The 14,133-nt window shown below is 45.8% G+C and overlaps 1 protein-coding gene across 10 annotated transcripts in view; it reads left to right on the top strand.

The window, feature by feature from the left end:
- The window catches only part of ssbp4 (single stranded DNA binding protein 4), a 70,003-nt gene that overhangs the window by 15,585 nt on the left and 40,285 nt on the right, over positions 1 to 14,133 (top strand). For 7 of the 10 annotated variants that reach the window (XM_078945779.1, XM_078945774.1, XM_078945773.1 and 4 more), the window contains exons 2-3: positions 3,141 to 3,213; positions 5,631 to 5,692. In XM_078945779.1, coding sequence (XP_078801905.1) covers positions 5,636 to 5,692 — 57 coding nt within the window. In that variant the 5' untranslated portion in view covers positions 3,141 to 3,213; positions 5,631 to 5,635. Of the gene's footprint in view, positions 1 to 3,140; positions 3,214 to 5,630; positions 5,693 to 13,518; positions 13,604 to 14,133 lie in introns of all 10 variants that reach the window. The other 3 variants (XM_023954125.2, XM_078945780.1, XM_023954124.2) reach the window with 1 other exon arrangement.

The raw sequence follows: 14,133 nt of genomic DNA, 5'->3' as shown, positions 1-14,133 counted from the left end.
CAGAGTTAAGGTGGGTCTACAGGTGTGATAAGTGTGGCTGTAGACTCACTGATGGTGAACGCTGAGTTAAGGTGGGTCTACAGGTGTGAAAAGTGTGGCTGTAGACTCACTGATGGTGAACACAGAGTTAAGGTGGGTCTACAGGTGTGATAAGTGTGGCTGTAGACTCACTGATGGTGAACACAGAGTTAAGGTGGCTCTAGAGGTGTGGCTGTAGACTCACTGACGGTGAACACAGAGTTAAAGTGGCTCTAGAGGTGTGGCTGTAGACTCACTGATGGTGAACGCTGAGTTAAGGTGGGTCTACAGGTGTGAAAAGTGTGGCTGTAGACTCACTGATGGTGAACAAAGAGTTAAGGTGGGTCTACAGGTGTGATAAGTGTGGCTGTAGACTCACTGATGGTGAACACAGAGTTAAGGTGGCTCTAGAGGTGTGGCTGTAGACTCACTGATGGTGAACGCTGAGTTAAGGCGGGTCTACAGGTGTGATAAGTGTGGCTGTAGACTCACTGATGGTGAACACAGAGTTAAGGTGGGTCTAGAGGTGTGGCTGTAGACTCACTGATGGTGAACGCTGAGTTAAGGTGGGTCTACAGGTGTGATAAGTGTGGCTGTAGACTCACTGATGGTGAACACAGAGTTAAGGTGGCTCTAGAGGTGTGGCTGTAGACTCACTGATGGCTAACGCTGAGTTAAGGTGGGTCTACAGGTGTGATAAGTGTGGCTGTAGACTCACTGATGGTGAACACAGAGTTAAGGTGGCTCTAGAGGTGTGGCTGTAGACTCACTGATGGTGAACGCTGAGTTAAGGCGGGTCTACAGGTGTGATAAGTGTGGCTGTAGACTCACTGATGGTGAACACAGAGTTAAGGTGGGTCTAGAGGTGTGGCTGTAGACTCACTGATGGTGAACGCTGAGTTAAGGTGGGTCTACAGGTGTGATAAGTGTGGCTGTGGACTCACTGATGGTAAACGCTGAGGGTGGGTCAGCCAACATATCAGTTTCACTGTTTCCACATCAGAAGTGTTTTTGATTTTTGTGTAGATCAGTGCAGAAGTCTTTTCCTTCGTCTCTGGTGTTCAGGAGATTTTACCGATTGTTTTGTTTTTAATATTTTTCATTTTTCTCACCGTCGTTATTGCATTATAGCAATAACAAAAACATTGTCGCAATAATAACAGCCCACAGGATAAAACCAGGCTGGGAGGTGCTGTGGGAATTCACATCAGAAAGAGGAGTTCGGTTGTTACCGCTGATGTAGCTGTGACTGAAATCTGGAATATCTGCCTTTGAAACATCTTTAACTTTTGTTCCAGGTTTCGTTTGATGAGATCTAAAAAGAAATTAAAGGAACTGCCCTTTTTGTGAAGGATTCATTTCTGTCCAGAAGCATCAGGGCCACTACTCTGCGCTGGGGAAGTGAGATGTTCCAGGTTAAGGTGTTTGTGGAGGACCCTGAAAAGGTCTCGTTTGAGCCTGAGTCCGTCTGCAGGCCGCCTCACCGTGATGGAAAGCTCCTCATGTGCTTGGAATATACCTGCAAAGTTTTGGAGTGGGGGGCAGCTGCAGTTGTCAGGGTCCTTCCAGTTCCTGCGTGATGAGCACTAATAAGGCAAAGGCAGTCAGAGGTGACAGAGTGAGCTGGTGAGAGAAAGGATCAGACAATTTAGAGAGTAGATTCAAAATGAGGCGGCTCTTTCTAAATGGTTTAAAAGTGTTTAAAACCGTTATTTAGGAAATATGCTCCAAGCTGCTGTCTCACAGTGAGACAGATGAAAAGATTAACTCCCCTCCTGGTTAGTGAGAAGCGACAGTTTAATGTCGTGTCAAATGAAGATGTAAAATGGAGGAAAACTGTTTTCTGTCCAGCAGCAGAAACCTCACCGTTGTTCATTTAAATGTCACAATATTCCTGGGAGTTTTAGTAAACATGTGAAAAAGGACACATTTGTGAATTTGAATTTGGTTGCATGTGGTATAACGATGGTTTTCTGGAGTCCCACTGCTTTGTTGCTAAGGAACCAGAACGTTCCTTGTTATTGGATCCAAACCTCCATGTTCTTTTTGAGCAGGGAATGTTGGAGTGTGTTTTATGTTTCCGGGTAGTTCTGGGATATCCTGCAACACTGAGCAAATCAATTGTTGGTCTTCATGCTAAGAAAGGAGGGCGGTTCTGGTCCGAAGCGGGGTTTTCTTGTTTGGTCTGAACCGAAGTGTGGGTGAACCTTCCTAAACAAAGTGGATAATCCAAGGAAACAAACTTGGTGTGGACCAAACAGCTCAGTGTGAAAGCACACCCTGTCTGAGATCAAATGGGTTTTTAAGGAAAAGTCTCTGTAGTGTAAAACATTTGTACAAATGTCTCTCCTAAAACAAAGTTTACAAATTATTTCTAATGTTTTCAGATATGGTCAAAGTGAAAAAAACTCCCTGAAATGTAAAACGTTGAAATTTACCGAAAATTTTGTTTTCCTTATGAAACATTTTGAGCTGTTCAGTCAGCCCCCCAGTGTAAATGTGAGTGTCCATACATTCTTCCAAAATGACGACACAGAACGTTTTGAATGTAAAGATGTATGTAAATGTTACAGACACTAAAACAAACGCTCATTATTAGAGAGAAGGATCGTTGGTTCAGCCTGAACTTCTCCTCTCACTGCCAAGCTGGCGATGGTCTTCAGACTGAAACTGTTTGAACTGAGTTGTTTTGTCGACTAGAATCTTTAAAGACGTTGAGACGTTTCATAGATGACAACTCAAACCCAGCAGCGATGTCTGAGAGGTTGGATCCAAACGGCTCGTCCCGGTCCGAGTCCCACTCTGTGTTTGTTTTGAGTCTTTCGTCAGCAGCTCACATCCTAAAACCACAGATATGGCTGAGTACCACCAAAGCTCTTTAGCTGCAGAGCTTTGCATTACACAGTCACAGTCTACAGTCTTCAGCCTGTAAAGTTCATCCCTGGCAAACAGACGCTGGTTATTTTGCCAGCTGTGCTCGGATGCTGAATTTTCTGACTTGTGGTCCCTAAAGCCATGAAGATGCTGCCCATTTAAAGACAGAGAAAACAGTGTTTTGAAGGTTTTCTGATAGAATAAGGATGTGATGCACCACACTGACCGGTATTTTCTCTGTTTTCCAGGTTAGCTTTATACGTCTATGAATATTTGCTGCATGTTGGTGCGCAGAAATCTGCACAGACCTTCTTGTCAGAGGTAAGGACACCTTTGCCTTTCTGCCTTTTGTATGACCAGCGGTGGAGTTTGCACTGTGAGTTGATTTGGGGTTCATCTGCAATTGTTCTGATGCTGGACCTGGACTTTAGAAGTGCTGTTAGGGAAAAACAGTGATCCAAACATGGTACTGACTGAACCGCTGAATCACCTCCAAATGGTCACAAACTGCAGGGATGGAATGGGTATTTTCAGAAGCGATTCGTGCAATAAAATTATAAACACATTCAGCCTCTGAGCCCCCCACCCCCCAGTCTGCTCTGTATTGGCTTGGTATTGTGGCCATGAACAGTTACAGAGGTATGGTCACTAATGGGTTGCATCCTTTTCCTTAATGGCCATCCTTCCTGTGACTGGTCTCAGATCAAGACCTTCTCTTCAGTCGACCATGTCTCCTGCTTTATATAGCACCCCCCTCCCCCCATCACTGAGAGGCCTTTAATGGCAGACAAATGCAGGTCTAATTCAGGTTGTGTTTATCTGTCATGGATCAGGTCGTCTCACTGTAAAAACTGCTGCTCTCAAATGTGGGCTGCCTAAGAATAACACAAACGTTAATGTTTAGTTTAGCCTTTAGCTGGAGCTGGGATTCTGGTTATAAACCACCACATTTTATTAATTCGATCTTTGTTGCTGTAAAAAGTAGATTTACAGTGTTTTGTTTAGAAAATGTGAAGAGTCTTCTAAACTCTGGTGCAGACTGAAAACAAGAGACTCAGCTCAGTTGCAAATGAATCTTGTTGTGGTTCAGTGACAGCGGGGCAGTTCAGTGCACGAACGATAGGACGATGTCGTCTCCGACTGACCAGTTTTTAGTCAGAGGTCTAATTTTCTCCTCATTCTCATTGAATGGACAGCATTGTCATCTCTTCAAAGTACTTTGACTTTTTCAAGTAATGGAAACTGTAACACAAGATGTAACAGTTGAAGTATTAAATAGGTTGGAGGTGAAGGCACACATCAGTCATAGAACCAACGGGACCGCCCCATTTTATTTATGCATCTGTTTTGATCGACTGAACAGAACTCTGTTCATACGAAGCTGCGTTCTATTCCAAAAAAATTCTTGTCTTTTCCTTTTCCTTTGCCAAAACTTGTTTTAGCAGAAGAGCTTTATTTGTCCCAATGCTCTGGTTCATTTTAGTCCCTGGTCCGGGCTTGGAGTGGGTTTTAAGTGTTTCTCACTCGTCAACACAAGTCCAGTTTACCTGTCCTTAAAGACTGGGATGTGTGTGCACAGCTCCCAAAACCTGCAGCGTCATTTCCCTTCTAACAGTGTAAAAGTCCACTAAGCGTCTGAAATACGTGACTGAAGATTCTGTATAAATATACACGACAGGCAGACTGAAAGGGTTCAGCAAACAACATTGAAACACATTTGCACATTTCTTTATTTTCCTTGTATATGTGAATGAAATGTCAGATAGTTGGATTAGGGCAAAGTAGGTGAGACGCAGGTGTGTCATATGGAGTTTTTATTTTTTCAAGACCCCAAAATCCTGCAGACTGTTCAAGGAGCGTTAGTGCAGTTCACGTGATAAGTGTGTGCTCCTTGTTGCAGCCTGACTGTTAGAAAAAATGAAATCTGACAATTAGAGTGTAGTTTGTTTGGACATCCTAAGGGCACTTATGGTTAACGAGCACACCCCTGTGCGTGCACCATTTGGTCAGTAAGGAGCCAGAAATCACACCTCACTAACGACTAGAGTGCGGCGTAAGGTCATCGTATGACAGCATCATCGTAGGTCATAAGTGTGTGTAACTTCCATTATCCTTAGGAATACTTCACCCTACGCACACCAATGGTCCATCATATGGGGTATAGCCCATCCCAAACTTTAACCTTAATTTTAATCATAATTACTTGTTTTACATGTTTAACTAAGCTGCTTATCCTGTAACTAAACCTCTCTAAAGCTTGTTTTGGGATTATTGTTGTCTTCTTCTCTATCTTTAAGTAATGAGGGCACCCTCACCTGTACTTGCTGCTTTCCTTAGCCTCCTGCAGTATGTCTGACTGGAGCCCTCATGCAGCTTTATGTCTACTCATGTGCAACAGGCAGCACATCCCATAATGATCAGTGAAACAGGAGACAGCAGCAGACATTCAGAGAACCTCCCAGTTCTCTAGTGCAGACTGGGACAAAGCCACAACAGCTCTTTCACAAGGGGAGGAGTCTATACAGTTCATGTCTACATTCATTAGCATTGGGGGGGGGGGGGGGGGGGGGGGGGGCTAGTGTAAAGGAGGTCTGCTGCCTGGAGGTCTTCAGCTCCCTGAAGACCATGAGCTGCAGATGCAGAGTGATGCTGAATGGTTAAGTTATGGATCGTTGGTCTCCTTTTTCTACTCATACTCTGCCCCCCCCCCCCCCCTTCTCCTTTTTCTGTCTCCCCAGATCCGATGGGAGAAGAACATCACGCTTGGAGAACCTCCAGGATTTTTACACTCGTGGTGGTGGTACGCATGCCATTTCTTGCTTTCCAGAAGTCATTGATAGTAGAAAGTGCACAGTGTGATGGTATCTGGTCACCTGCTCCTCACCTTATCTGCCCCGCCCTTTGATTCCATCTTCTCATCTTTGATGATATCTGATGTTCAATTTATGCCCTTTTTCGTTCTGGAATCGACGATATAAAACAAAATGTTTTTGGCCATTTTAGCTGTCTCAGAAGCAGCATCTCCAGACCACAAACTACTCTTATTCTACAGTTTTCAAACAATTTTAAACTGGGAATGGATTCCCATCCTTCAGTTTTTGTGAACATGAATGAATTTAGCTTTTCAGATCAAAGTTCTCGTTTAGATTATGTCACAGAGTTTGGATAAAGACTGTAGAGATGTTTGCTATTAATTCAACTTTTTATTTAGTAAAAAATGACATTTATTTTATTTATTTCTTTTGCCAGCCATCTAATCCAGACTGGGAGCTCCTTCTAACTAAATAGTTCAGTTAAATCTATTTTTTATTCAGGATGTGAATTTATTTGAGATCAAATCTGAACATTGTCCATGTGAATCTGTCAGGAGTCTGAACTCTGCCTCCCCCTCTGGTCACCTGTGGGAGCCGTCTCCAGAGTTCTAGACACACTGCATCTCCCAGCAACCCCAGCACACAGTTTCTGGATGCTGCACACTTGACTCTCATTTGCAATCACTCACAGCATACTTAAGCACTGTACTGAGCTTCACTCAGTGCGGAGTATTGTTTGCTCCACTCTGCCTATATTACAGAGCGTTGTATTTGGACCTTCTGATTTCCTGACCCTGTTTTGTCTCTGACTCCATTTCCCTTCTCCCTGCCCCGAATCTCGCCTGGATCCTGACTTCTCCTGTTTCTCCTTTGATGCTCCAATGCTCATTATTGACCCCTGCCTGCCTGACCCCAATTTAGCTTTGTTGATTTTTAGCTGAGCTAACAAAGCTGCTGCATTTGGATCCAGCCGTCTGCCTGTTCTTGTGACAGAATATTTCACCGAACATGGATCAAGCAGCAGGATTTCCTAGCCCGATGAACCCAGCGAGATTCGCTCCTTTGTTGCTGGAGCATGGTCGACAGCTCCAACGTCTAACTTCCTCGACCAAAGCCATCTTGTCGCAAATTAATCAACCTGTCAGCAACTTCAGTTGCTCAGTCATCTTCAACAACCGCAGTAGGTGGCGCGCCTAACCTCCCGTCTAACGCACAGGAACCGAGAATGGTGCTTTCAGACAAGTTCAACGGAGATGCGAGCAATGTGTAGGGTTATGCAGTGTTACCTGTTTTTGCGTCAGTAATCAAGCCTCTATTCCACAAAAGATGCTATAGTGTCACTGGTGTTCTCTCTCCTGACCGCACGACAGACCACAGCCGCCTACTCTCTACGATTCTGGACTGTAGCGGCGCGCACAGACTGGTCAACCAGCTCGTTTGTAATGGCTTACCATGAGGGAGTCACCGCAGAGCTGCAGTGAGTACTGGCATGCCACGACAAGGGATCATCCTTGGATTAACTCATCGCCCTCACTATTAAACTTGATAACCTGCTGAGAACCCAGCAGCCACGCAACCCAACGTCAGCGAAGGTCATGCCCATCTCACTGTTTCTCCAAAGGGGTCTCTGGTTCTGACCAGGAGCCCATACAACTTGGCTCCACCCAGCTCTCTCCAGGGGAGAGAGTGAGGCCTTTCTTGGAGAACCTCTGTCTCCGCACAGCGCGCTTCTTCACAAAGCTGGATTTAAGGAGTGCCTACAATCTCATCCGCATTTGAATAGGGGCTGTCCGCAGGACACTATGAGTACCTAGTCATGCCCTTTGGTCTCTGTAACGCTCCCTCTGTGTTCCAGGCGTTTGACAACGACATCTTCCCTGACATGCTGCAAAGCTTGATTGTCATCTACATTGACGACATCCTGATCTACTCAGACTAGTTTGAGGAGCACTTTGTACATGTCCAGCAGGTGTTACAGTGGTTGATTGATCACAAACTGTATGCCAAAGGAGAGAAATGCGTGTTCCACAAGACCTCTGTATCTTTTCTGGGTTATGTGATCTGTGTGTGTGGGGGGGGGGGGGGGGGGGGCGTGGCAATGGACCAGGGTAAGGTGGAGGCGGTGCTGCAGTGGTCGCAGCTGACCACAGTGAAAGAGCTGTAGCGGCTCCTCAAGTTCGCCAACTTTTACCAGCACTTCATTGGTGGTTTCAGCACGGTGGTGGTTCCTCTCACCTCTCTCCTGAAAGGTGCCCCTAAACGACTTATCCAGACCCTGGCGGCCACTGAAGCATTCCGGACGCTGAAACACCAAGGCGCTCACCCTCCGTCACCCAGACCCAGCCAGCCAGTTCATCGTGGAGGTGGATGCCTCTAACACAGGGGTCGAAGCCATGCTCTCTCAACACCAGGGTCAGCCAGCCAAGATGTTCCCTCGATTTTGACCCCTGCCTACCTGCCTGACCCTGATTTAGCTTTTTGGACTTTCTCTGTGAGCTAATAAACCTGCTGCAATTGGAACCAGCCATCTGCCTTTTTTGTGTGACAGCATCACAGTTTCTCATGATTTTGTCAACTCATCAGCTCCTCTTATTTTGTTTGAATTTTCTTTGCTGTTAGTGTTTAAAGGAGGAATCTCTGGAATTATTAGTAAAATATAGATTATTTTTAGAAAGTTTTTTTGTTTTGTTTCATTTCCAGGAATGCTGATGGTAGTGGAGACCTTTGGAATCACTTGGTGGTTGTTCTGGTGTTGCTGCTACTCTTTAAAGAATTGTTCTTTAAAAGAAAACAAAGCTGAAAAGCTGAGCTGATCTGTCCTTTTATTCTCTATAAGGAAATGTCCTGCTGTTTCCTGGACTGTTGGTGTTTATTCCTCAATCCTGTAGACCACTGTAGCTGGAGAGGGGGTCTCGGCATAAGGCTTTGAGAGGGGGAGGATGTTGGGGTGGAGGAGAGCAGTTGGTGGTGCTTCAACAGCCAAAGAACCACCTCCACACACCTTTCTGTCAGTGAGGCACCAGCTGAATGGGGAGGAGTGTCATGTGACCCAGCTGAGGAGGCATCCGTTTGGGCCATGTAGCAAGTGGATGCAATCTCTCTTATCGAGTGGGGAGGGGGTCTCCCTGATCAGGGTCTCAGTGGGTCTCCCTGTACACTCTTTTGCTGCCTCCCCCCACAAAAGCTCCAGATGGCAAAAAAACCACCAACCTCCCTAACACCCCAGCCTTTGTCTCAATGCCCGTTCCTTTGTTTGCAGAAAGGAGACCCCCCCCCACCTCCCAAATGGATTAACTCTTTGCACCCCAGCCTCTTTTGTGTTAAACAGCAATATTTAAGACATCCCCCCCCCACGCACACACACACTGTGGGTTTGCCTCCATAGCTGCTTCCTGTAGACGACTGTAGCTGGAGAGGGGTCTCAGGATGAGTCTTTGAGAGGCGGAGGAGGTTGGGGTGGAGGAGGGCAGCTGGTGGTGGTGGAGGTCACTGGTGCGCAGCTGTTGTTCGGTTCACGACGACAAAGAAAGGCCTTCGGGTGTTAGCTTTGTTGTTAGCCACCGTTAGCTGACTTTTCCTTTCCGCTACTAAATGAACATGTCAATGATCATTTTCCAGGCTGCATGGCGGTGTAGTGGTTAGCGCCCTTGCCTCAGAGCAAGAAGAAAGTCCTAGTTCAAATCCCGGCTGGGTTCTGTCTGTTTGGAGGTTGCATGTTCTTCTTGTGCATGTGTGGGTTTTCTCCAGTTCCCTCCAGAAATGTGCTGCATAGGTTCATTGATGACATTGATGTACTGTCCATTAGGTTTGACTGCGTGGTTATCTGTCTATGCATGTCCCCTGTGACAGACGGCCGACCGACCTGTCTAGGATGAACCCCGCCTTCATACAACTATAGCTGGGATAAGTTCCAGTAACCATGTGACCTCCAAGAGGGATTCAGCGGCTTCAGAATGTGGTTGATGGATGGATAATTTGATGGACAAGTTACCTTGGATGATGGATGGATTGATTAATCAATGGACTATCATCAGAGGAAAACTCTTGAGGTTCTGGGACAATGTCAACAGTCGCACGCCGGACGTCTTAAAATATAATTTAACGCAAAATTACTGCAAAAAAAATTACGGACACCGGGCGCCGGACACCGGGCGCCGGACACCAAGACGCGGGCCGAAGATGAAGCCAGGGCCCCGAGGACCCATGATCCACCCACCATCCAGCTGGAGCCTCGTCTCCGCAAGCCAGCCCCGGCACCCGACCAAAGCAGCCCAGAGATCACTGTGCAATCACAGCTCCAGCCCCCCCCCCAACAACAACCCCACATACACACTACTTTACCCTCTACGACCCCCTCACCCGCCATGTTCCTCGACCCCTCCTTCCATATCACCCCTAATACCCCCCAACCCCCTGTCGCCACTCTTGCTTCTCACTCCTGACTGACCAATGACACACTCTGGATTATCATTTGGCCCCGCCTCTCTCCTTTGTCAGATAGATGCCATCATTGACTTCTGTGGCGATGGGTTCTCTGTTCTGGGGACTCTGAGACGTCCTTTTAATCCTCCCTGTCACTCGTTAGGGTGGGGGCAAGTGTGCCTTTCCCTTCTCAGTGTTGTCCGTAAGCCCCCCCCCCCAAAAAAAAACCTGAATATAGCTTCCCGTGGTGAGATGATTAGATTAAATGATTATATAATTGCACAGAAATGTTGCTGTTACGGCAGCGTGCAGAGTATGAAATTTCCAGTTGACAGCTGCTGCTAATTAGGTGTGAATGTAGCAGTTAATTTCTGCTAATTAGTGTCACAGAAAAGGATGCTGGTCTGGACTGCAGGATGGATTTTCCCTCTTTACAAATCTGTGACTTTGGCGCCACCTTAACATCAGCTGTTCATTCAGATCACTGCTTTGGGCGCATTTTCTCCAGTCTCCATTTCATTTTTTATTGCTCCCACTTGTGATTCTAGCCTTAGATTTTGCCCAGAGGCAATGAGATTCATCTGTTCCACCACACACCTGCACAGGTGCTTCAGCGGGAGCAAACCTGCATCAGCTGTCATTTCTCAGAGACCCCAGCCAGGTTTTTCAGGACATACTTGTCTAAAAAGGACATACTGGTACTCCCTGAGTGCCCCCCTCACCCCAACTGTGTGTATAAATCTTCAAATACGGGGGGGACTGCTGCTTCAGCGGGGGTCTTGGTGTGGGTGTGAGTGGGAGCTCCCCCTCTTTTTACATTGCATAATCCATCACAGCAGAACATATTCACCTGAGTTCAGGCATTAGCTCACCTTTGCACTAATAGTACACGTGACAGAATGAAATGCTTCACATGTGATGGTTTGTATGCATGAGTATGTGCATGTGAATGTAGTTGTAGGGTGTACAGGTTGACATGTTTGTGTGTGAAGATTTTTGGAGCCACAGGTATATTTGTAACATTTGAGTATATTTGGATAGGCCCCGCCTCTTTTAGACTAACATTAACACCTCCAGCAACTTGTTGCTTTGTAATTCCAACCCCATCCACACACACATTCGTTAATCATCCTCCAACTTCCTTAACCCCCCCCCCCCCCCCCCCCTCTTTCTTTTGTAAGCTCATGTCCCATCTCTAATATCCACCTCTCTCCTTCTTTCTTCTGTTTTCCATCCGGTCCAACAAAAAATGTCTCTGAACATAATCAAAATAAAGCCTCAAATCCAAAAGGGGTTTATACAAATATGCACCTCGTGTGTCAAAAGATTCCTAACCCCCTGTTGTAACAGTAACATCTGTCCAACACAAAAGGCCTTCATCTCTGATCTGTTCACTCAGCTGTTGGACAGGAAAATTGAAAAAAAATCTTTAAATACTAAAAAGAAAATAATAAATTATTTAAATATTCTTTCAGCTTGTGGGCTGCAGCGTTTCCCATTCTTTTCATTTCAGAAAAATGTTATTGCACTTTGTTACCTGGAAACCCCTAAATAACAAAAACCAAGGCACATTAAATGAAAAAAAAAATATCAGGTTAAATGAGATGAAAAAGATGTTATTTAAGGAAATTAGCAGATCAAAGATTGGCTGAACTAGACTGTTGAGTATGCATGATCAACATTCACAGCTGTTCAAACACTGTTGAAACATTGTTGTTTCTGAATATTCCTTCAAGGGTACCAATCAGCCAACCAATCAGCTTTCACTGATTAGGACAGGTGGTTTGGCAGAGTATTTTGCACCGGATACCCTTCCTGTCACAACCCTGTATTTTATCCAGGCTGGGGACTGGCACAGTACTACGTGGCTACATAGTTAAGCAGCAGCGTGAAGGGTCTTGCCCAAGGACCCACACTGTCTAAAGCTCATCACTCCGCCTGGGAATCGAACCCTGGTTTCTCATGTTCCAGTCCTGTGCTTAACCAACCATTCAGCCACTGTTCAAACAGAAGGACAGAAATGATATGTAACTTTAAAAGGTTGAATTAAGTTTTCAGTGGTTTTGACTGACATATCCTAGACCGGAGCTGGCCAACCCTGATCTCACTGAGTCAACTGATTCCACATCCTGACTCACCTGGTTTAGGTGTTGAAGGTGCATCAAGCAGTACCGGGAGGGCTGGAAAACAGGATGGTTGCAGCTCTTGAGGACCAGGGTTGCCCAGCCCTGTCCAAGATCCTTCTGCACAAACATTTCTTCTGCATCATTAAGCAAAAATCATTTTAGTATCGGAATCACTGAAAAAATGTGGTACACATCCAACACAGTATAATATACCGTGGGATATGATATAACCTGTTTTATTAAATATAGGATCTAGTGGTGATGATTATTTCTTAGTGAGATTGGAACGTCTCTAGTTTTTTGGATTAATTTAAAAATGTCACACTGTCCCAGTGGAGGGGGTGGGCATCAACATTAGAGCTCTGCATTGCGCTCTTCTCTGAGGGTGGGGTCAGGTTTGTGGATTCAGAATTACCTGCTGAGTCATTTCCAAGCAATCTTAAGAACATGGGAGGTTTAGGTGCTGCTTTCTGGGGAATTTTAAGAAGATTTTAAAGTTTGGAACAGCTGAAGTCTAACTGTAAATGTCAGCATGAAGCTCCTCTCAAAAGTTTCCTTACTCTCCAAAATCTGCCTTGGAGGAATGAACTGTTTGTCCTGACCTGGTTCAGAAATCAAGCTGCTTCCTTGCAGTGCAGTAATTAAAAGCTCATTTTCACTTTTGGACCTGCTGGCCCCTGACGCACCGGAGGAGCTGGGCTCTTCTGGTTAAAAGACATCAGGATGGCTGATTTTCCATAAACATTATCAGAGCTGAATGTTGACCTCAGGTCACCTGAGAAATGCACGCGGAGGTATTTCATGACCACACACCGGAGCTGAAAGGTTCCTGTTTTTACAGACGTGAAGGTTTATGAGGGACCAAGATGCGTCCTGTTCTTTCTGAGAAATGCTGCTGACCTGTTGAAGCTCCGTCTGAATGTTGTTAGCGTGCGTGAGGAGAGGTAAACACCAGGGCTGAAGAACCGAGCTTCATTTAGATGTCAAAAAGTTGGAGATGGATTTTTGACACAGAATCGTCATTTGATGTGGACTCAGATTCTCAGGTGAGGCTCTGACCCACCAGTGTGTTCATGTCTCCACCTGAACCTTCATTGTTGCAGCTTGTTTGAGTCCAGGTGAGAGTTTGAACTCTCCATCTGTGCCTTTCAAATATCTACTCTTTTAACTGTTGGAGGAAACTGTAGGATCTTACGAAGCATCTTCTGGAGGAGATGTTTGGATTGGAGCCTCCTGCCTGATGGCTGTCTCTGTCCTGTGTGCAGTGTATTCTGGGATCTGTACTGTGCCGCGCCAGACCGGAGGGAGACATGCGAACATTCCAGCGAGGCCAAGGCTTTCCATGACTATGTGAGTGAACCGAACCCTCCATTCTGCACACATACACCACTCTCCATGTGGGAGCACATCAGAGGGGCTTGATGATGCTGCTTTTTTGTCTGGTGGGGGTGAAGGTGCTGCTGCCGCCTGGCTTCGTATCGGTCCACCAGAGCATCACACTTGCCCATAACACGGCCATTCTAGAACAATACAAAGACAGGGGGCTGTTTTTGGATTGCACCACGCCTGGGTTGTGGGGCTGCGGGGCAGGAAAGGCGAGGGTCAATGCCCCCCCCCCTCTGTTCATTGGAGATTTGATGGATGACTGTTTTTCCACGAATCTGTACAGATGTTGAGGGGATGAAAGTAATGTCTGGAATAGGTTTGGGCAGATTAACAGTAAACCGCTCAGCTCTCGTGAACTTGGATGAGAAAAAATGTGAAGCTGAACTGATTAGATAACTGATTACTTATTATGTATTACCTGTGTACTTCTTGCGTGTGTGTCTATTCACGTGTGTTTGACCACTATAGGATTAATTACATGGTTAATTAGGTCC

This window comes from Oryzias latipes, chromosome 4 (assembly GCF_053564925.1).
Source record: "Oryzias latipes strain Hd-rR chromosome 4, Olatipes_Hd-rR_3.1".
Taxonomy (NCBI): domain Eukaryota; kingdom Metazoa; phylum Chordata; class Actinopteri; order Beloniformes; family Adrianichthyidae; genus Oryzias; species Oryzias latipes.
The sequence above is the reverse complement of the archived record's forward strand: the minus strand, read 5'-3'. Positions and strand labels throughout refer to the sequence as shown.